The sequence below is a fragment of the Cynocephalus volans genome, chromosome 2 (assembly GCF_027409185.1).
Source record: "Cynocephalus volans isolate mCynVol1 chromosome 2, mCynVol1.pri, whole genome shotgun sequence".
NCBI classification, from domain to species: domain Eukaryota; kingdom Metazoa; phylum Chordata; class Mammalia; order Dermoptera; family Cynocephalidae; genus Cynocephalus; species Cynocephalus volans.
The window spans coordinates 56270284-56295059 of NC_084461.1; the positions used below are offsets into that span (position 1 = coordinate 56270284).

The following is a 24776-nucleotide window of genomic DNA, read 5'->3' on the forward strand; positions in this document are numbered from 1 at the left end:
ACACTTTGCCTTGACTTGGGTTTCCTTACAACAGGTGGCTGAGTTCCAAGGGAAATTAAAGGAAAAGGGTAAAGGCCTAAGTAGAAACTGTATTACCCTTTTTAGCTTAGCCTTGGAAGTCACGTAGCATCACTTCTGTCAAATTTCATTTGTAAGAAGCATGTCACTAAGACCAGCCCTTATTACAGTGGAAGGGAAAAGGGTTCCACCTCTTGAAGGAAGTGTAAGAGAATTTGTGGAAATGTTTGAACTACCATAGTTCTCATCTCACAAAATAGTGTAGTCTCATTAGTTAGGGATTATGTTCTTTAAATAGGTGTATGTAGAAGGTGTTATGATGCATCATGCCAGTCTGTCAATAACAACCAGGATTTTCTTCAGGTTCTGGAAGAGGTCACTGTTTCTTCCATTAAAAATCAGATAAAATATATTTGGCTTTGTGTTCAGGGCCTCTTGTATGAAAATTTTATTTAAACACTAGGATAGCATCCAGCAAGTTTTGATTATCAGACTGTGAGAGGAAAGAGGAAGGTTGACATCACTCTAATTCATTCCAAGACCTGCATTCACTGAGTGAAGAAGGATAGAAAGAATCACTCACATTATTATTTTTGTTTTTTAATTTAACTTAATTTTGAGAAAAGGGCATATAACTCAATTCCCATAAAGTAAATACATGAAGAATGTGACTGCTTTCACGAATCTTTTGTTTTTAATAAGACAGGAAAAATAATCATGATTGAGAGGTCTCTCACCTTCTTGTACTAAAAATAATGCAATATGGTGTTTAAACTATAAGTGAGCAAGAAATAGTACCAACTTTATAAAGCTAATGTGGTATTTGTCAATTAAAAAGCTAATGTGAGAACAAGTGCTCCAGCAAAGCCATGCTCACCTCATACCCAATAAAGCAAGTAAGCAAGAAAACATTAAAAACAAAGTACTGTACCTGTGAGAATGAATAGTATATGTAAAATACTAAAGTTCTTTTGAGAAGATTATAAAACTCTTATGTAACCGTAACAGAAAGGAAAAAATTCAACTTTAATCTTGTATATTAGACTTTGTGTTGGACGTTTATGTATTCTTAGAACAACTAAAATACAGCCACCATGCCCATTTTTTTTTTTTCATATAAAGAGATTGAAGAGGCGACTTGTTCAGGATCACAAAACAGTAAATGGTGGAATCTAGACTCAAACATAAAGAAGTATTATTTCCAAGCCATTTTCCTTTGTGTTTAATTTTCAGCAGTTCATTAGTAGGCTTTCTGTTATCCAGGAATTTCTTCTATTAAAGTTATATTGTCAGTGTTGAATATGCAGGTTTTAACAAGTTGCATTGACACAGCTTGATTCTGTGTCACTTGTGTACTCACCCCCTTCTCCCCTAGCTATAACCCAAATCCCACAAAACAAATAAAACCCACATACAAACACTGCTTTCCAGGAATAGTTTCAGATACTGCTTCCTAAGTTCTTCAGGTATCTTATGCTTTTCATTTTTGTTTGTTACAAAGTGGCCATATGTTATTTTTCAGTAATCAGATTTAATTGTTTTCACTGTTTTTCTTTAGGGAATCACTATTTTTTAAAAATATTAAGCATGTTAAACTTTAGATGTCCTCCTCTTAAAGTCCTGGTTCTCATATGTTGTTACCTTGCCTAAAAGTAATTGACTCAACAGGGGAAAAAAATGACATTATTATTGTCCATATCAAATTATATACTCTAGTGCAGTATGAAGACTACACTGTTCAATGAAAATATTAGTGACTTTTCTTTATTAAATCAGGCAGTGAGAGATGTGGTTTAGGGAAACAGCAGTGAATTATGGAGTCAGGCGAACTGGATTTTAATCTGAGATCTGTCATTGTAATCTTGGAAAAGTTACCTGCTGTGTCGGTTTCTTTATCTTTTCTGTAAACAATAGATTGGATCAGCTACAGGGGTGTTACAAGGATTTAGTGCATGAAGATGTCTGGTTTGCAGTAGGTGATATATTCCTCTGCTTTTAACTTCCTGCTTGGGTGTGATTTTAAGATCATGAAGGCAACAGACATTCCCCTTATGCTTCATAAGTCATATTACTGGCTAAATACCATCAAGATTGTTTTTAGCCCCACACTGCTAACCGAGTGATCTCATACTTAAATCAGATTGTGTCACTCCTTTGCTTTTAAGTCTTAAAACTCCTGCTTACCAATTACAGTCCACATTACTTTAGCATGGTATTCAAAGCTTTTAAGTTGTGGTCCCCCTGCTGACCATCCTGACCTCATTCTTAGATATTTCAAAATCTACTCCCATTTACCTAATTTCATCTGCTAGGAACACTAATTACTTTTTTCCTGTATGCACAGAGCTATTCTACACTTTGGTTTGTATATGCTTTTCTGTCCTGTTAGACTGTTCTCCCTTACCACCATACTATTTGGTTCTCCTTTTTTCCAAATTTGTAACTTTGTATTCTTATTGGTGGATATATTGCATTATATTGTGATTATTTGCTATCTATCATGTTTTATCTAAATTTAGAAACTCATTGAGGGAGGGACTGTTATGTCTTACTTATCTTTATATCTTTAGTACTATACGTAGAACTCAGCACCTAGTAGTAACTCAGGAAATGTTTTTCTTTACTGTCATATTTGTCATGTTTATGTTGTCATATTTAGTATCAGAAAGCCAAATGTAGTCATTCAACGTTAATTTGACTGATTTCGTTTGTGATTTTACTCCATATTAGCTACTTAGGTGGTTAAGTTGGACTTTCCTGTGCCCATGAAGTCTAGTAGCTTTGAGAATAGCTCTAAACTAGTTGGTTGAGGGGAAATGAAAAAGGCAGAGTCATGCATCTGGAAGTGATTATGTCTGTACAGATATTGTTCATTATGTGACTGTTTTTTTCATTGTTTAAAAGTCTGTGTTGTAGGGCTGGCCAGTTAGCTCATTTGGGAGAGCATGGTGTTAGTAACACAGAGGTCATGGGTTTGGATTCCTTTACTGGCCAGCCCCCCCCCCCAAAAAAAAAAAACAAGGTCTGTGTTGTGTCAAGTCTTCAGATTAGGTCTCTCAACTTTGGAACACAGAGTTCCTTTTTTAGAAAAATAGGTGTATTGAGGCTTTGAGGATGGGTGGAAAGATAGAGTGATTTGCAAAATAATTGATTATAATTATATTTGATTTTTCATTTATTTGAACTTAGAGATTTTCAGCTTAGAAGGTTTGGTATATGTAAAGTGTTTTAATAGGACCCCTTAGATTAAAGTAACAGAAACCAGTAGAAGGGTAATCACAAGGATGTAGCGATGTCTTATGGACACAGAATAGAATGCAGGTATCCTCAGAAAGGAATTAGAACAAATAACTGGAAAGCCGTCAGGAACCCAAGACCATCACTCTTTTATATTTTTCTCTCTTCAGAAGAGCAATGATGAGCATTCTGTTTCTGTGTCCATATGGTGGATGGCAGCAGCTCCATAGATTCTGGCTTCAGACGTTACAGTTCAGCTAAATGGGGACAGACTTATTTTCTTTCAGTTCCACTTAGTCATCCTGGGGAGAAGAAAATAATTGACTACCTTGAGTCAGGTGCCCATCCTTTTTCCAATCTGCTACAACTAGGTGGGCAGTGTTACCTGGTACTAAAATAGATGTTAGAGAGCCACCCCTTTCAAATAGGAGGACAGCCCTCAGAGCAGTGCTGCTGTATTGGGCAGGTTGCTTATTGCCCATGTCTGCTTGCCAAGTCGTATACCCATACTCATAGGGCTGCACTGCAGTTTTGAAATTTGCACAAAGGTACTTTGTGGTGACTTTTTTTTTTCAGAGGAAGGAGGGGTCATTGTGAATTGGGAGCTGTTCTAAAGGTGTCTGCTATGTCGTTTTTTGGGTATCTGGTGTCCATCTTGGTATAGTCAAAATCTCACTGTTGAAATTTTAGAATGACTCCCACCCATGGGCCATGGAGTTTTATTGCAGGTAAAACCCCCAAAATCCGTATGCATGTAAGTGTTTTTTCAACAAGAATATTGAAAGTGGAATTATTTTCATGTGGGTCCTCAGCATTTTTGGATATTAAGGTATCCTTACATTCACTGAGAACCGTTGATGTTACAGAAGGGCTTTTTAAAAAAAATTTTATTTATTTATTTATTTATTTATTTATTTATTTATTTATTTATTTATTTATTTTTAATTTTATTTTGTCGATATACATTGTAGCTGATTATTGCTCCCCATCACCAAAACCTCCCTCCCTTCTCCCTCCCCCCCTCCCCAGAAGGGCTTTTACACTTCGGATCTAAGACCTCTTATTTCTCCTGTGACCTTGCCTTATATTTCATTGTACATAAAATACCTAACTTAGATGGTTGTCAGATTCAATATATGTCAATCAACTTGGCAGTAAACACCCAGCAGTTTCTACAGAGAAATTTAAATAATATTTATTACTTAAAAGTACTTTCAAAATAATATTTGATTAGTAGAAGCAGCTTAAATTTTTCTCTTTTTGTCTCTGCATCTGTGATACTAACAAAATCAGTGAGTTTTCAGTTCTAAGGGATGTTTGAATGGTTTAATAGAATTATAGATATTATGACTAAAATAAATGTGAATCCTATTAAAAGTGAAACTTCTAAAAAATGAGATTTTCATCAAGTGGTGGTGTTTTAAAGTTTTACTTATGTGTTAGTAATTAACCTTTAAAAAAAAAATTTATTACATTCTAAGATGTGGAGAGTGGGAGGGAGATGGGGCGTAGGGCTGGCCCACGTGTGGCTCCTTTGCTGGCCTGGTTGCAGAAGTAGTGGGGGGGGGGGTGTGCATGGCCAAGGCCCGGGGGGGGGGGGGGGGTCCCGCCTGCCTCAGGTTGCTAGGCTGAGTGCAGACTTGGGACCGGGGCATGGCTAATTAACCTTTAAAAATCCTCTGTAACTAGGTGTTGAGTATGATTTACTTTTCTTTGGAAGGTTTGTGATGTTTGTAATCATTCTGAGCCTAAGTTAACCCTGACGTGAACACGTTAGCTTTCAGAAAAATGAGGATTTCAAGCTGGTCTCTCAGGGTTTTGCCTATCTTTTGTCTGTTGTTCATCTGTCTTTTGTCTGTTGTTTCCTCATGGTTCCTTCTCCTCTGTTGCTTCTCTTTTCTTGAATTTGGGGAAAAATAGACTTATAAAGAAAGTCACCTTAAGAAATTAGGGCCATTCTCAATTGACTAGAAGAGAGAAACTCAAATGCTGTCATTACAAAGAAATAAGTTTTTGTGATGACAAATATGCTAATTACCCTGATTTGATCATCACACATTGTATACTTGTATTGAAATATAACTGTACCTGATAAATATGTATAATCAATGTGTCAATTAAAAAATAATTTTAAAAAATTAGGGATTTGTCTCTTCCAGGTGAATTTGCATATTAATAGAAATTGTTTAGAGAGAGCCCAGAAGAAATAACGAGGTGGAATTTCATATTCTATGGGACTCACGTCCAGGATTCTCAAATCAAGTCATGCTTTTCAACAGGTCTGGCTCAGTTTCTAGGGCAGTAGACACACTGCGTAAAAATATTTTATAGTCAGTTTCATTTAAAATACTACTTAAAGAACTAAAGAGGTAATTAGTATATTGAAGTAAGCAGGTGGAATGAGGAGTCTAATAAGGTAAAAGGCCTCACCTGAGCAGAGGATTTGATTCAGTGGTAAAGTTGTATAAAGGTGAGTTAGGATTAGAATGGAGGTTGGGAGATTAAATAGTTTAAGTTTTTAGAGGGGAAAGAGGAGGTGAAAAAAATGATTTTAAGGAAAAGATCAGGTGCTGACTGAATTGGATTAGAAAATCAGTTTGGAATCTTGTGTTAATACATAAGAGAGCCATTAGCTGGTTTCCTAATATTTTTCATTTAAAAATATTATTAAATTGAGGTATAATTCACATACAATAAAATTTACCCTCTTGAAATGTACAGTTCAGTAGTTTTTATTATATTTACAAAGTTGTACAACCATCATCACTATCTAATTCCAAAACATTTTCATCAGTCCCTCAAAAAACTCCGTACTCATTAGCAGCCACTCCCCATCCTCCCCTGTCCCCAGACCCTTGCAACTACTAATCTACTTTCCATCTCTATGGATTTGCCTATTGAGGAATTCCATAAAAATGAAATCACACAATATGTGGCCTTTGTGTCTGGATATACAAAATTTTGTTTGTCCATTCATTAGGTTTTTTTTTGTTGTTGTTTTTTTATTTTTCAAAGATGACCAGTAAGGGGTTGTCAGCACCACACTCCCAGGTGAGTCATGAACTGGCTCTTATCCATTCATTAGTTGATGGACATTTGAGTTGTTTCCACTTTTGGGTCACTATGAATAATGCTGCTATGAACATAAGTTACAAATTTTTCTGAGAACATGGTGTTTTTAGTTCTCTTGGTTATGCATCTAGGAGTGAAATTGTTGGGTCATATGGTAACTGTGTTTAACTTTGGAGGAACTGCCAACCTGTTTTCCAAAGCGGCTACACCATTTTATATTCCCGTCAGCAATGTATGAGAGTTCTAATTTCTCTATGTTCTCCTGACTCTTATTATTGCCTGTCTTGATTATAGCCATCCTAGTGGATATAAAATGGTATATCATTGTGGTTTTGATTTGTATTTCCCTAAATGTATTTTCCTACCACTAATGATGGTAGCATATTTATGTGCTTTTTGGCATTTGTTTTATCTTTGAAGAAATGCCTTTTCAAATCCTTTACCCACTTTTAAGTTTTTTTTGTCTTTTTATTATTGAGTTGTTAGAGTTCTTTATATATCCATTATCAGATATGATTTACAAATAGTTTCTTCCATACTGTGGGTTGTCTTCACTTTCTTGACAGGGCTAACATTCTTTTTAATTTTAATGGGAATGTAATGTTTTTGCTTTTTAAATTCTTGAACACGACACTGATAGTTTCTTATTGAGGGAATATCCTGTTTCTGATTTTCCAAGATGTTTGTCCAGAATGGATGTTCACTTTTATTTAGATGCCCTTGTGGTGTTTGCCAAGAAGATCCATTTTCCCCCATTTTCATCTGTTTCTGTGATGTATTGTTAATAGATTTTTGTCATGTTTATTCATCTTGGCATTCCTAGAAACAATTGTGTTTTACTATTACTCGTGCATTTGAGTTGCTTTTATATAATTTAGGATTTTTTGAAGTATTCTTGAATTGAATGTTATATGGTTACTTTGTGCTAACTTTAAACATGAATTGGAAAGTTTTCCGTTTTTCTTGTGAGCTCTGAACCTTGTCATCAAATTCAGTTCCTTGGTAGTTTGCAAGTATTTAGGTGCGTGTTATTTTTTAGAGAAGTAATCTTGACAAACTTTATCCATTATTTCATGCACAATTTTTTGTTTGAGAAAATTTTATAATTTGTATTTTAATAGAAAGTCATACATACTAATACGTCACTATTTATTTGAACTTAGTAATTTTTTGTTTTTTAAAACATCTGTGCTGTTGAATTCCCATTCTGATTCCTACTGGTATGTTTTTTGTCTTTAGATCTGCTGGGAAATTGTTCTTAATGTTTGTTTCTCTACTACCGCCAAAAACAGAACTAGCTTTTGTATTCATTCATCATTTTTACTTTTGCTTTTCTAAATCATTAATTCCTGCTTTTTTCTTTAAATCCTTCCACTAAATGGAGACACTAGACGGTGAGTTGGATATGCAAGTCTGTGTTTCAGGGAGTGGTCCAGGCTTCGTTGTAGCAGACATTTCTGCTGTCCTGTGTCACATTCTCTTGGCACACCTTTGATTTTTAACGCCAGTTGCAAGAAACAGTACTCTGAAATTTCAGGCTCATTTCAGGCTGAGCTTCCTGCCTCAAGCACACTGTTTTCATTTTTGGCTCCAGTGATTTCTTTGCTGTGGGAAGCTACTAGATTAGAGAACAGGCCTATCAGGCTTAGGTTGGTAGTTAATGCCCACAGAGGCAATGCTGCTCCTTTTTCCCCCTGCTCTTCTCAGTGTGAGACAGGAACAGATGGATAAAAGTTTGCCTCTCCTGTAGGCAGACCATTTTGAGAAACCTTCTGTATGCTTCTCAGGAGATTTAAGTAGAATGAGCATCTATTACCTTTAGAGATGACTTTGACAATATACCATTCCTTACATAGACGGTCCCCAACATACTGACTCAGGATTTTCCAACTATATGATGCTGTGAAAGCAATACCCATTCAGTAGAAACTGTACTTCGAGTACCCATACAACCATTCTGTTTTTCACTTTCAGTACAGGATCCACTGAATTACATAAGATATTCATTTCTTTATTATGAGATAGGCTTTGTATTAGATGATTTTGCCCAACTGTAGGCTAATGTAAGCGTTCTGAGCACTGTGAAGGTCAGCTGGGCTGAATATGATGTTTGGTAGGTTAGGTATATTAAATGCATTTCCAAGTTAAAATATTTTCAACTCATGGTAGGTTTATTGGGCTGTAACTCTGTCATAAGTCAAGGAGTATCTGTATTGGCTTTCCTGCCATCCCTGTCTTATTCTTTCTGTTCCCTCAGGTCATTTTCCTAGACAAACTCTCTTTACTCAGATCCTTACCTCAGCCATTGCTTTGGGAGAATCCAAGTAAGACAGCAGTCATTAAAGTACTTAGTATTTAAAAAATCGATTATATTTCAAGAATTGAAACAGGATCACCAAGGGTATTGAGTGTATATAAAAAGAGAGCCGAGATCTGTGTTCTGTGCCACTATAATGTGTTAAGAAGTTGGCATAAAGAGCAACTAGCAAAAGAGACAGAAGTGTGACCAGTGGTGTGGGAAAAAACTAGGAGGATGTGTGATGTCTTGAAAGTTAAATGAAGAAAATTTCTAAAGTGAGGGGAAGTGATGCTACTTAATAACTCAAGTGAAATATGAACTTAGATTGTCTATTGGATTTAGCAATGTGCAGACCATTGATGACCTTTGAAAAACAGTCTTCACTGAAATGATGGGACAAAAGTGTGATTGGAGTGGATTTAAGAAAAATTAATAGAATAATTGAAGATAGTGAATATGGACAACTTGTTTGAGGAATTTGCTGTAAAGGGGAACAGAGTAATGGGTTGGTTGGTAGCTGGAGAGAGATGTTTTCAGGAGAGGTTATTTTTAAGGTGGGAGAAAAAATATATACCTGCTTGGTATAGCATATTGCTGCATGTGATCAAAATCATTTGTTCCTTGGAGTATTTTAGACTGTTTCTCTTTATAGGGATAGACTTAACATTCCCCATGATAATTAATGTTCTTTCTGGTTATTTTGACCATCTTGTTCTGTTCCTATCAAGGCTCCCTAGACCATGCTTAATGAATAAATGGAGGAAAAAAAATTGTTACAAGTTACCAGCAGGAACAAAGGAGAACAAGGAATTACTCTGGCGTAGGCATAAACCCTAGGAAGTAAAGAGAAGTGAAGAAATACATGTATGGAAGTTAATCCTGCCACAGGATTTTGTTATGGGAAAGAGTTCAGAATCTAGTCAAAACTGTATGAGAAAGCTATTTCTAGTTTTGAAATAATGCCATGATTTAATTTCCCTACCACATTAAACAACATATGAACATACATGTTTGTAATCCATATTGCCTCAAATGTCTCTTGGCACAGGTTTTATTAACCAATTGCTGAAAATGAGCTGACTCTATGCTTAGAAACAGGTGAAATTTACCTACAGACCTCCAGTATTTTTCACCTTCCCTAAGATTGGTTGTGAGCCATATTGAGCTGTTTTCTTTATTCATTCTCTCCCACTTCTTCCTTCAGATTATAGGATGATCTGATGTCAGTCTTTCAGAGTTAATTCTATCTGGGATGTTTGCATTTGTGTCTTATTTCCACTTGTGGAATGAAAGACATTTTCTGTAAAAATAATTTCAGGCCCTCTTGTTTCTTAAACTGTATTAGTCCTCTTAAACTGAGATAGAGGAAAATTACGCAGATTCTTCTGCCTTGATCAAGTTTTCCTCCACAAAGGGGTAAGAGTGTATATCTTCCATGGGAGTATCTTTCCTGTAAGTAGAAGTTTCATCTACACTGAAAATCTACTGAAATTTCTGCTTCTTTAGGATATAGGAGGACACAAAAGGCCTTATGTCCCCTGCTAACAACAACAAAAGCCTGAGAAAGTAAAAATTACACTTTTGAAAATAGGGCTAGCAAAAATCAGTGGACTTATGGAAGGCTTTAGTGATTTGAATTCCAGAGGTATTTGAGTCCTGCATAGATGAGTGTGGTGGTTTTTGCTACATGGGGGCAGGTGCCTGGTATCAGTATAGGCAGATGGAGTAGTAGGACTGCATAAATGGAAAGATTTAGAAGGGATGAGGGTAAATAATCTGAGCCTTGAATGACAGTGTTGGCTTTAGGAAACGGATGGGAATCTAACAGAGCCCCAAAGGCAAAATCAAATAATTAAGCCTGATAATTCCATCTAATGCCCTTTCATTTTGCCAAGCAGCAGCAGCAGTAGAGGATGGGGTTGGAAAGCATAGAGAAATCGTGTAGTACTAGAAATTCTAAGGGTGCTTGGAATTTGGGACCCTCTTGGAGTTGAATCTGAAGGTAAACTGAATTAAAAATATGTGTAGTCCTGGCTGGTTAGTTCAGATGGTAAGAGCGCAGCCTTATAACACCAAGATCACAGGGTTCGGATCCCACCTCGGCCAGCCGCAAAACAAAAAAGTGTAACTGCAACCCAAATCCTTCTACCTCAATGTTGCCAAGATCAAAAAGGTGGCTGTGGTTGGTAGTGGGAAGATTGGGGGTTGGGCCGATCACAGATGGATTCAATCTAATTAAAGCTGCAGCAGTCCCAGCTCAAATTGACTCTACTAGAAATCTGAGTTATCACTCACTCATCCATCCTAAATGAGAGAAGCTGAAAGAGCTTATGGTACTCTCTGGGAAATAAAACTTAACAAAACAATATTTAACTTAATTTTTGACTTATCTTACAAACAGTGTTAGAATATTATTAAAAAAATTATGAAACATACAAAGAAACAGGAGATTGTGATTGTATAATTGAGAAAACAATGACCAGAAGCAGACGTATAGATGACCCAATTATTAGAATTAGAAGATAAGGACTTTGAGACAATTGACCAGATAATGTCGGAGGGATTGGGTAATAGAAACTCTAAAAAAGAACCAAATGCAGATTCTAGAACTGAAAAATATATCTTGAATTAAAAAATTGATCAAATAGACTTAACAGATCTATAGTAAGGAATAAAGACTGCAGGACATGGTAAATGTGTGAATAAATATGAAAGTCTGTTTTCTAGTTTTTATGTTTATGTAAATGACCGTGGATAGTATAAAGCAAAAATAACAATGTATTAGAATTTATAACATGTAGAAGTAAAATATGATATAGTAGTACGCAAGAGGGAAGTTAATGTACATATACTCATTTATAGTTCTTAGATTTTATGTGAAGTGGTATATTATTTGAAGATACATTATTAATAAAGAATGCATATTGTAAATTCCTAGAGCAACCCCAAAATAATATAGCTAAAAGACCATAAAAAGAGATAAAATGGAATAATTTTATTTAGAAGATAGGAGAGAGGAACAAAGAACAGATAGAAAATAAATAGTAATGTGATAGCTTTAAGTTATGCCATAGCAATAATTACATTAAATATAAAGGTCTGAGCCCACCATTAAAACAGAAATGGTTAGATTGGCTGAAAAAGCAAGACTTAACTAGGTATTTTCTACAAATGGACACTTTAAATATAAAGGCAGATTTGGTTAAAAGTAATAGGTGGCAAAAGATATATCATATTAACATTAATCAAAAGAAAGCTCCTATGGCTACAGTGCTATCAGGCAAAATATACTTAAAAGACAAGGATTATTACAGAAAAAAAAATTCTCACAGTGGTAAAAAGATCCATTCATTAAGAAATATGAATCCTAAGTGTATTCACTTTATAAGAGCTTCAAAATACATGAAATAAAAATAGAAATAAAAGGAGAAATAAACTTACAATATTTAGAGATTTCAATACTTTTTAGTAATTTATATGCCATAAATTGGTAAGCATATAGAAGATTTGAACACCAATATCAACCATTTTTATTTACCCAATTGACATTTATAGAACATGCAGAATGTGACATTCAAGTGCACATGGAGCATTCACCACATAGACATTTTTTGGAGCTGTCAAAAAGCCTCAGCACTGTTCAAAGGCTTGAAATCATACTACTGTGTTCTTTGGCTATGGTGGAATTAAATTAGAAATCAGTAGCAAAATGAGATTTAGTAGATCACCAAATATTTTGAAATTAAGGAAGACAATTCTGAATAATCTATGGGTAAAAAAATAAATGGGAAATTAAGAAAGCATTTAAAACAAATTCAACAAATTTTGTTCAGCAAGTTATGTCACTTAACAAAGCTTCTGCCACATCAAGTTGATAGAGATAAGCATCACAAAACCAACCCAAATTCATGGGATGGGGAAATAGATTCCATGTCTTACTTTTAGGTGGTGTGAAACATTGTGACCATGTTTTTCAATTTACAGTGATTAACTCAGAAACAGTGGAGAACCTGAGATTTTATCCTACTTGAAAGCTTTATCCTACTTACAAGTGAAAAAGTTAAGCCTGCCAGAAAACATAAGACCAGTAGATAAGAAGAGTTTAAAATTACTCACTACAGAAGCAGCAACTGGAATAATGTCTTTTGTTAGTTCCCTGAGCGTTAATCTCGGGGATTAAGGTGAGGGTCAGATGGTACCTGCACATGCAGTAGTGTGCATTACAGGAGAAGAACCCCAAATTAGGAAACCCAATCTTATTTAGGACCACTGGTAACCTGTCCATCCTATACTGTGCAGTATAAACCAAGTCTTTTCTGGAGAGGGGAAGGTAGACTGTCTCAGTCTCTTTAGATAAGCATCTTAAATTGGCTGTTTAATGACATTGCTGAGAGGGCTCTGACCTTGCAGAAATGTGAGTAGTTCATGGAGAATTGTTTTTCCAACACATTGTACCCTCTTGCACAATAATTTGCATTTCTCCCATATACAAAAATTGATCACTCTTCTCCAAAAGTCTTATGCCATTAAGTATAAAGTATGAAGATTTATATCTATTTCATCACCTAAATGATGAGGTACAGGTCCGGATGAGGCTCCTCAACACCATCTGTAATTAGAGAAATATAAAATAAAAACAATCATGCTGCTACACACCCACTGCATAGGCTAAAACTAAGGAAGACTGAGAATACCAAGTGTTGATTAGGATGTAATTGAAACTTGTCGCTGGGAGTGTTAAATAAGAACCACTTTGTGAAACAGTGGTTTTAAAAATAAAATTAAATATACTTATAGATTATGACACATCAGTTCATTCCCGTATATTTACCCATCAGAACCAAAACCTGTGTTCTCTTAACACTCTACACAAATATTATAGCACCTTTATTCAGTACAGGTTGCCTTGGTCAGGGTATTGACTGGAAAGGGCAAGTGTGAACCTTCTAGGTTTATGGGAATGTTTTGTATCTTGATTCCTGTTAGTTACATGGAAGTATACATGTGCCATGTATGCTCTTAGACTGTGTTTATTTTATTATGTAAATTATATCTAAAATGTAAAAGTGGAAATTTCTGCACATGTGGAAACTCCTTAGTAACTTTAGTATGTATGTCTACCACTTCATTGCACAGTAATTTTTTTTAGGCTAACCAAGGTTTGACACAAAAGTTAAAGTTTTTGTATTGAAGAAACTCTCAGCACTCTACTGGATTAGAAATGGGTTAATGGGGCCTGACACTGATATTGATCTAGCCCTAAGTGTTGATCTTCTAACTATAAGTGTGATCTATACAATGGTGCCTTTGGTATAGATGAAATAAGATTGATTATGTATTGATTATCATTGAAAGTATGTGTTGGAGAAAAGAATCAAATGAGCATTTTGCTTAAGATGAAGAGTATTGAATTTTACATCTAATCTAAATCAGAAGAACCTCTAGGGGAGAGGGTGTGGTAATGTGTATTTTTGAAAAATTCCTGGAGTGAATTTTATTTAGCTAGTTATACAGTTACACTCAAGGTTTATGTGTTTTCTTTCATATGAGCAGCTTTTTTTTAATTGGCAGGAGGTTTTGCTATTAATGGTTGCACAAATCCTATTTATAAAAATTTGCCAAAGGGCTCTTTTTCTAGATTATTCCCATCTGCCTGCAAATCCACTGTTGTGTCTTTTGATTCATAATTCTGTTCTGGCAACTGCTCTGTTTTTCTAATGTCCTTCATATCAAACTACCTGTTTATATTTGCTATGTCCAGTTCTCCTGTTCTTTCTTGAATCCCCTTCAAACAGTGTTTTGGCTCACCTCTAGAAGTGTTTTTGTCAAGATGTGAGCAGTGACTTTTACATTAATACAAAGTGACAATTCTAAGTCCTCATGAATGGAGATAATTAACTCCTTCATCCTTGGAACATTTTTTTCACTTGGCTTTTAGGATATCACAGTTTTTTCTTGCGTCACTTGACTGCTTCTCTTCAGTGTCCTTTACTAGTTCTGTCTCTGACCCCTAATTTTGTAATGTTTTGGGGCTCAGTCATTGGATCCGTTCTCTTTTCTGTCTACCCTCATGCTCCTGATGATTTCATCATTTAATTGCTTTAAATATCATCTATAAGCAGATGACCTTTAAATTTATGTTCTCAGCTTTGATCTCTCCTCACATCTCTGAATGCCCATATCCAGCTGCCTATTCAGGACTCCACTCGAATATCTTTCAGGCATTTCAAACTACAGTTTTTAAACACAAACATCTCATCTCTCTTTTCTGCAACCTGTTCCTACCATGGTCCTATTCCATTTCAGTTTACTGGCAGCTCCAATTCTACAAAAATGTGGGAGTATGTTGAGTGACAAAAGGTTTAGCAGTCATCTTTGCTTGCTATACACAAAGGTATATTTTTGTGGTGTGCAGTACATGTAGAATTCATGAAGAAGCTTGAACAACTCAGAAGCCTTCAAAAATTTGGCATGAGGACAAATAGCTCAGTACATTTAGGGTGACTTTACAATTCTGAACAAATATTTGTGGATATTACTCTTAATTTTCAAGAAAAAGATTATGATGTGTATTCTTTTTATTAAGGCCATTTGTTTTTGGTTTTAGGCTTTCTGACTTTGGAATGTGTTGGCTATAAGTACAGAAAACTTAGCAATGGCTTAAGCAAATAAGGAACTGAGTTTTCTCACATACCAAGAAATCCAGAAGGAGGCAGTAGTTAGCATTGGTTCGGCTGCTTAGCAGTGCTACTAGAAACTCCATCTTGTTTTGCCTTTCTACTCTATCAGTGTTATTTATTGGCTGGCTTTTAATCCTCATGCTTGTTGATTTATGGTAATAAGATGGTTGTTTCAGCACTAGACATCTTGTACAGTTTCAAGGCTAGAAAAATGGGAGACTGGTGGTGTCAGACACATTTGTTGCCTTTTATCAGGAAAGCAAATGTTTTCCCAGAACCAACTCCCATTCTACCCCCAAAGCAGACTTTCAAGTACAAGTTTTTGATCTTAACTGATCACAGGACCTCTGTTCACCTCTCCAGGCCTGGAAAGCTCAAAAGCTGGGTCTGTTATTGCCCTCAATAGTCAAGATGCTTAAAAAGGGGAATAAATCCAAGAAGCAATTAACAGTGCCTGACACATAGAACATGAAAAACTACTAAATTTAAATATAATTTGTGATTAGAGTTTATTTGCATGGAAAAGTTTTATTATTTCTCAGTAAGTTCAAATAAATGGTATTTTAATTGTGGGTATAGGGTGGCTGGTTGCTCAGTTGGTGAGAGTGCAGCCTTATAAAACCAGGGTCATGGGTTTGGATCCTTGTACCTGCCAGCTGCCACCAAAAAAAAAAAAAAAAAAATGAGGGAATGGGTATTTGGGGTTTTGTGTTTTTTTAATATAGATGAGGGCTTTCAATAGTTTACAGCTGTATCAAAGAAAATTCACTTGCTAAGAAGCTAACATTTAGAAGTGAGCAAATTTGTCTGTGTTTTTAAGAAACTAATATTTTGGTTTGAATGTTTGGTCTTCATTATTTTTGGGTTACAATGGTCAGTTTTTGAGAACTTTAACTTTTAAGGTTAAAAAAAAATTTTTTTTTTTTTTGGGGGGGGCAGTTGGCCAGTAGGGGGATCTGAAACTGTGAAGAAAATTAGAAATTAGAAGAGATGTTCCTTAGAGTCATAAAGATCTATTTTTGTTAACTTTGGTTTTCTTTTTGCTTTCCATAGAATGTTGGCTCAATTAAGAAACATCAGGGAAATAAATTCAACCCAGTGGTAAGTAACTTTAATTTCTTTTGTTAGAAAGTTTTTGGCTTATTATTATGTCCCTTTTCTGGGTTGACTGTTTTTCTTCTATTGTGATTAGAAAATTCTTATGTCTGTAGTGTTACTTCTGATTTATAAAGTGGCCCTTATCACATCCCTAAAATTCTAGGCTTTCTCCCTTTCAGATTGCTTCCTTGTTTTATTGTGTGAGCGAGGATCTCTTTGGATATTGTTGCTCATTTACTTTTCTTTAATATGGTACTTTCTTCCTCTGCCCTCAAGGATGAAGGCCCCTATTCTTTCTTATCAATCAGCATTTTTTAGTCTGTACTACTTTCATCTCCAGGACTGATTAAAATTGGGGTCCATTGTGTTTTGGTGCCAGGCCCACTGAATTTAATCTGAGGTTTATGCTGCTCTCCTCACAGCCTGTGTCCACAGGAAGTTTTTCTTTGAGATGTAAACTATGTTCAGCTTTCTAGAGCCAAGCATCTAATCTTTTTTTCCCTGAATTCTTTGCCCTTTCTGAGAAGTTTTATAATTTCTATTTGTCGGCAACATGATTAGCTCTACCGAAAAATCTTGGAGGTTGTTTTATCTTTATTATCACTTAATCTACCGTGTAAATTTCCTTATGTCTCAAGTGCTGTGCATCACACCTAAAATAAATATGCTCTTTACATCACATATATTTGGTAATAACATTTTATGTTCTTTTTCCTTAGCTAGGCATTATGTTCCCAAGTGCAGAATAGTTTTGGGGAAGTGGATTTTTTAGGACATAGCTTTCAAGTTCCTGGATACTATGAAATTACATAAATTCAAATATACAATAGTTATAATCAGGTGTGCCAGAATAATAGTTTGAGGCCTCCTACCACCATTGTTTGATCCAGTATTTTAGCCACTAGCCACTCGTGGCTACTGGGAATTTAAAATGTGGTTAGTGTGATTGAAAAACAAATTTTAAATTTTATTTGATTAAGTTTAAATAGCCGCATGTGTCTAGTGGCTACCATATTGGACAGAGCAGACAGATTCTTTCCCATTGTTCTTAAGTCATTATCAGTTGTATTCTTAACCTGTCTAGAACAAGAAATTTTTTATTTATTTTTGGATTTTTTATATGCAGTCATAAGCATACCAAGTATAAGCTAAACTCTTCTTTAGCAATTAAATTCTTTTTATTAGATGAACTGTTTTTATTCTTATCTGTGAAACATGCCTTTATATAAACATAGATTGTTAGTAAGTATTCAGTAAACTTTTTAGGATATTTGTTGACAAAGATTTTAGATGGAAACATTTGATATTTGATATCTTAGTTTATTTTTGTAAAACCTGAAGAAGTATGTAGCAAAGACTTTTTGAACTTGGATCATTTTGACATGAATTAAGGTACGTATTATTATATATTGAGAAGCAGTATGAGAGAGCCCAGACTCAGTTTATTTATGGAAAAATGGGCTAATAGTAGGTACATGTCTTAGAAAGTTGTAGTGAAGATGAAATGAGAATATGCATATAGTTTATCTGAGGTGCTTAGCACAATGCCTGTCATAAGGTAATTGAGTAAGAATAGTCAGATTTTAAAAAACATTGCAAGGGAAATAACTTCTTCTACTTGTTGTCTTAACACTTTAAGAATATCATATAAGTTGAGGTAGAAGAGTTAGAAGCAGTGCCATATTGGAACCTGAGGCAAAAGGAAAAATCAGTAATACTGATCCTGTCTTTCTTTATATAAACATTTGACATGTTCGTAAATGGATTAGTTTTCAGTAATTTTTATTTTAAAAAAATTATATGAAGACATCTGTCTTGATTATTGTATTTTTTGATGCCTTCTTATATTTTGTGCCTGAGGTCTCACTGACCTTAACCTAGTCTTGGCACTTGGTTAAACTAATACTTTAATAGAGTCTTCTGCCTAGGGCAAGAATTTATCATTTTATGTACAAAGAATAGATAACACTACTTATCAGTCATTCTTACTTACTGAAATATATCTTCCTTTGTTAACATAATGTTAGCCTAGTTGGAATTAACCTATATACATACATTGTGTACTTAATAAAATCGTCCTTGAGAATCTTCACTAATTCATAATTAGCCTTTTCCCTCAATTAATTTGAAGTCTCAATTAACTTTCCCTCAACCAATTTGAAAGCAAGTTTATGCTCCAGAGTGTAATCTAAGACACATTTAAGACCTAAAAGCTCTTTAGAAAAGCTATAAGGCAATATTTAATTGAAACAGAATATACGTGGGGTAACTGGGAGTTTTCATGTGGGAGAATAATACAGTTAGAGTGTTAGGAAAACCTGAAAATATCTTTAAATTCCCACTGAAAACTGCACACAATCAAGTTCTTAAGAAACATAGAACCCTTAGAGCCAGAAATTAAAGAAAAATCTTTGTTGTATTAGAGTTTTTCTTGTTGAGAACTAAGAAGCAGACTCATAAAGTACGGTTTATGGAGAAGCATATAAATGGTTAGTTAACTGAGTTTTTTTCTGAAAGTCCTAAAATGCTTCAGTTTAATTTGAAATCCAGTAGATTATGAATATGGGTATTAAAGCAATGTTAAATGAGTTCCATTTGGTATGTGTAATAGTGGGAGTTGTAATTTGTTTGTGATATATGAATTGTGATTAGTGAATTGGAATAATTTGTTCTGAAATTGTACGTTATTAATGTGTATGTTTTAATTAAATTTATTTTTATTTGTATATTGCAGTGTCTAAAAATGACTACAAAACGAAGTTTGTTTGTGCGGTTGGTACCATGTCGCTGTTTACGAGGGGAAGAGGAGACTGTCACTACTCTTGATTATTCTCATTGCAGTTTGGAACAGGTTCCAAAAGAGATTTTTACTTTTGAAAAAACTTTGGAGGAGCTCTATTTAGATGCTAATCAGATTGAAGAGCTTCCAAAGGTATGTTAATACTGTCTTTTGAGAATTTTAAGACATTGATGTGCACTGTAATAGTTGAGGATAATTGTCCTTTTAGTTACCACGTCATAATTTTATTGTTAAACAGCCTTTTAGAGATAGCATTCTATTTTTCTCTATTTATTTGGGAAGGTTTTGGAGAGCTCCTATTTCTGAAATCTAGTAACAACTGGAAAGAGAAAGCTAGTTTATGACATTCTCAAACTTTCACCTTGTTTCTTTTATTTTTTTATTTTTTATTTTTGTCTTTTTCGTGACCAGTACTCAGCCAGTGAGTGCACCGGCCCTCCCTATATGGGATCGGAACCCGTGGCCTTGGTGTTAACAGCACCACACTCTCCTGAGTGAGCCATGGGTTGGATGATTAATTAAAAATTTTTAGTGTACTTTTTCTTCTTAAATTCCAGTCCCCCATTATCTTGCACTCAATTTCCTGTGTTTTATGGAAAAGCTGCAATTTGTTAGGATCTTTTGCCATCCAAACAGTGTGTTTTTGAAACTGGGTGGAGACCCATCCATGGCTTGTAAAATCAATTTAGTGCATGTGGCCAGCATTTTGAAAAATGAACTATTATTTGGACTGAGAAAATTAGAAAATCAAAATATAGTACATTCAGTTAAATCAGAATTTTCAGATAAACAAGAAAAAATTTTTAGTGTAAGTGTGTCTCATGCAATATATAGGATATACTTGTACTACAAAATTATTTGTCTTCTGAAATTCACATGTAATTGGGCATCCTATATTTAATCTGATAACCCTAACTATATAGAATACAAAATAGAGTGTGTTGTATACAGCCATTGTTTCATGAAATACTTGTTTTATACTTTGGTGTGTGTATGAATACATTCTGGATGGCAGTGTGCAAAAGGCTCCTCCTCCCCTCTAAATGTTATAAAAACATTTTGAAAGCCACTGCTATCCTAGGTTATCTTATAGAGAAATTTTGTATATGGCTATGGATAAAATATCAAAGGTTGTTGGTTGCATGGTTTGTGAATTATGTACATAGGTTGTGGTAGGGAGATTTGTAATTTATTATTCTTCCTTGTATGTTGTTCAGCAAGTAAATGATCTTCCTTAGCCAGTTTTGGAGAATATGGAAGACAAAGACTAGTCTTCTTTCGTAATCACCACTTAGGTCTCAGTCTGGGGGCTGTGTTGAAAAAAGAAAGGCTTGCTGTAACAGTGCAAGTAACTAAATCATTTATCTTATACCTAATTTTACGTTTTTGGAAGAATGCTCTTCTTAAATATGGCTTTCATTTTGAAGTAAGTTTGTTTGAAAGGTAAGATCCAAAGTTTATCATATGTAACAACCACTTATTTTTTGACTACCTCAACAGAGAAAACATCCATATACTTCTACTCAGTAAGTGCATTTTGCTTAGAGTAGAAGTATGAGGATGTAAAATCATTCTGAATAGTTCAGTTGTATTGAAATCCATAATAGCAAAACCAGAACAATGAGAGATCGTTCCTCTATTAGTGTAGGTATAACTTACTCAATTTTAATACAATTAGTAATATTTATTTGTATAAAGTTAGTATGTGGAATATTTACGGAAACTTACAAGATAATCCAAATCCTTTCTTCCCTTTTTTCAATAGCAACTTTTTAACTGTCAGTCTCTACACAAACTGAGTTTGCCAGACAATGATTTAACAACGTTACCAGCATCTATTGCAAATCTTATTAATCTCAGGGAGCTGGATGTCAGCAAGAATGGTAAGGTTTTTTTTCCCCTGATTTTTTGTACTTGGGAACATATTTCATTATTAAGATTTCTAGTGAGTTTTCACAAATAAAAATATAAAATTTAAAAGTCAAATTGTAATGTGTTATATTAGCTTCATCTAAGAATAAATGTATTTTATGTAAATATGAGGCATTTTTTCCATTTTAAAGGTTTTGCAACCTATTTCATATATATATGTATATATAAAATCTATGATAACTTAAAGCAAGTTTAGAATAAGTGTAAGGTATTTTTTACATTCTTATTAAGTATAGTCACCATGTTGTGCAATCGATCCCTTGAACTTATTCCTTCTGTTTAAGTGAATTTTGTGCACTTTGACCAACATATCCTAATTCTTCACCTTCCCTCTCTCCCTGGCCCCTGGTAACCACCATTCTACTCTCTGCTTCTGTGAGTTCACCTTTTTAGGATTGCATACATGTGAGGTCATTCAGCATTTCTCTTTCTGTTCTTGGCTTATTTTACTTAACATAGAGTCCTGCAGGTTCATCCCTGTTGTTGGAAATGACAGGATTTCCTTCTTAAGGCTGAGTAGTATTTCATTATGTATATATACCATATTTTCTTTATCCATTGGTGGACGCATAGGTTGATTCCATATTTTGGCTATTGTGAATAATGCTGTAGTGAACATGGGAGTGCAGATATCTCTTTGAAATTTTTGTTTCATTTCCTTTTGATATATACCCAAAAATGTGACTGCTGGATTATAATTTTTTGGGTAACCTCCATACTGTTTTGAGGGACAGTAAATGATTGAATGGAATTTGAATTAGTCTGAGAGTCAGATATTATCTTGTGAAAAGATCTCCTTCCTGTTTCTCCTTTCACTTTGGGGGTTCTTTCCCAGTTATCTGATGAGATTCCTAAGGAGGGGATTTTAAGACAGTTGCATTTCTTTTGGAAGGCTCTGTTAGTCAGATAAAGAAATTCCAGAGAAAGTCCCTCCCTGCACTTGGGGTGAGGGGAACAAGAAAAGTCAGAGGGACCTTGATTCTGAGGCTTATTTCTTTCGTTTGTTTTTTGCTGGATGGCATAGGGACCTTGGTGTTACCAGTATCATGTTCTAACCAGCTGATAGCTAACTGGCCCTGAGACTTATTTCTGAGGCCTTTTAATTTTAAAAGTACTCAGCATGCCATAATGCCGTATTTTGGGAAATAGTTTTCTTTACCCCAACTGGTCTATCATATAGACACTGTCTGAAACTTTTCTGAATTGGTTGCTGTGTAGGGGAAAAAATTAGTAGCTGAGTGGCAAAGGATTTTGTTAAACCAGTCTCCCATTCCTGTGAATAGGTCAGTACAGTTAAACAATTGTGTCTCATTGTTAGGTCTGACCCGTGCCTCACTTAGGAGAGTGTGGTGCTGATAACACCAAGGATGTGGGTTCAGATCCCTATGTAGGGATGGCCAGTTAGCTCACTTGGGAGAATGCTGTGCTGACAACCCAAGTCAAGGGTTAAGATCTCCTAACCAGTCATCTTTTTTAAAAGAAATAAAAAAAATAAACAGCTGTGTCTCACTGTACAAGATGGTGTTGCAGAAGGGTTCTCGAGACTCTCAAAGCTAGGCCTCAATATTGGCTGTAGGAAAACAGATTCTTAATAAGAAGAATTTCCATGGAAACAAACAAAAAACAAAGGTTAATATCTGGAGCATTCTATAAGCTAATCTCTCAGTCTGGAGACCAGTAAGCTGAGAAGGTTAGTGGCAGTCTGTCAGATTTTCCTGGATTGCAGTTCGAATCAGGTGTTTCAGTGAACTTTCTGAATAGTCCACACAGCAACAGGCACAAAGGTTGTTTATATATTAAAGTTGCTGTGGTGACTTCTCTGAAGTATATATCAAATGATCCAATTTTTTTTTTAAAAAAAGATGACCAGTAAGGGGATCTTAACCCTTGACTTGGTGTTGTCAGCACCACGCTCACCCAGTGAGCTAACCGGCCATCCCTATGTAGGATCCAAACCCTTGGCCTTGGTGTTATCAGCACCGCACTCTCCCGAGTGAGCCACAGGCTGGTCCAATCCAGTTTTAGCTTGGAGGGCTTCAGGAAAGAGCCGCTTTAACTTCAGTGACTCAGTTAGAATGGTGGGAGAAAAATTGGAAGCATTAGTCTGGAGTGTTAACAGCCAGATATTGGAGGAAATTAAAAATTCGGGATTCAGTTCCGATAATTAAAACTCAAAAACAATGGACAGGGCTAGAACCTATTAACAGTTGCACTTTAATTTTCTTCTGGAACATAGTTTTTTTCTCTCTAGTTCCCCATTTTTACTAAAGATATTTATGAGAGGACTAATTCATTTGCAGAATAACTTTAGTCTCTGGCCTGATTATTGCAGCAAGAATAGTGGTTTATCATATAGACTCTTTTTCAAGTTGGCTTTTGATAGAGATTGGGTGTGTTGTCTCCACCAAAACTCATGTGGAAATCTGATCCCCAAAGTGATGGTGCTGGAAGCTGTTTGAGTCATGGGGGTGGGTCCCTCATGAATGGATTAATGCTCTCCTTGGGGGGGGGGATGAGTGAGTTCTTGCTCTTTTAGTTCCTGTGAGAGCTGGTTGTTTAAAAGACCCTGGCACCTCCACTCTCTCTCTTGCTCCCTCTCACCACATGATCTGCTTGTACCCGCCAGCTCCCTGCCACTTTCCGCCATGAGTAGAAGCAGCCTGAGGCCCATGCCAGGTGCAGCTGTCCCAGAATCGTGAGCCAAATAAACCTCTTTTCTTCATAAATTACCCAGTGTCAGGTATTTCTGTTACAGCAACACAAAAAGACTAATACAGAAAATTGGTACCAAGGAGTGGGGTGTTGCTATACAGGTACCTGAAAATGTGGATGGAGCTTTGGAACTGGGTATTGGGCAAAGGTTGGAGGAGTTTGGAGGACTTACAAGAAGACAAAAAGATGAGAAAATGTTTGGAACGTTTTAGAGATTGGTTAAATGGTTGTGACCAGAATGCTGATAGAAATGTGGGCAGTAAAAGCCATGTGGATGATGAGGTCTCAGATAGAAATGAAGAACTTATCAGGAATTGGACAAAAGATAACCCTTGCTACACCATAGCAAGGAATTTGGCTGCATTGTGTCCCTTGCCCTTGGACTTTATGGAAGGTGGGACTTAAGAGTTGTGAACCAGAATGTTTGGCAGAACAAATTTGCAAGCAGCAAAGCATTAAGGAAGCTGCATGGTTACTTTTAACAACCTACTCTGAGTTAGAGTTGTGAACCAGAATGTTTGGCAGAACAAATTTGCAAGCAGCAAAGCATTAAGGAAGCTGCATGGTTACTTTTAACAACCTACTCTGAGTTATGGTGGCAAAGGCATGATGTAAAGCCAGAATTTAGAAGGGAAGCAGAGCGTAAAGATTCTGAAAATTTGCAGGCTGGCCATGTGGTAGAGGAGCACAGAGCAGGAGGAAAATGCAAGAGTGAAGCAGATAAACTGGTTGGTAAAGACATTGGCTTTGCTGTGAGGCAGCCAGATGCTAATAGCCAGGACAATGGGAAAAAAGCCCTAAAGGCATTTGAGACTCTGGAAGGGTGCCCCATCCATCACAGGCCCTGAGGCCTAGAAGGACTGAGTTGTCCCGGAGGACAGGCCTGGGGCGCAGCTGCCCTCGGCACCCTGCTCCCTGTATCCCAGCT

General features: G+C 35.7%; 1 protein-coding gene across 5 annotated transcripts in view; it reads left to right on the forward strand.

Annotated features, from left to right (window-relative positions):
* ERBIN (erbb2 interacting protein) overlaps positions 1-24776 on the forward strand; it is a 144044-nt gene that overhangs the window by 39596 nt on the left and 79672 nt on the right. For all 5 annotated transcript variants that reach the window (XM_063087228.1, XM_063087224.1, XM_063087225.1 and 2 more), the window contains exons 2-4: positions 16360-16407; positions 19139-19336; positions 20970-21087. In XM_063087228.1, the coding sequence (XP_062943298.1) occupies positions 19148-19336; positions 20970-21087 (307 nt within the window). In that variant the 5' untranslated portion in view covers positions 16360-16407; positions 19139-19147. The remainder of the gene's footprint in view (positions 1-16359; positions 16408-19138; positions 19337-20969; positions 21088-24776) is intronic.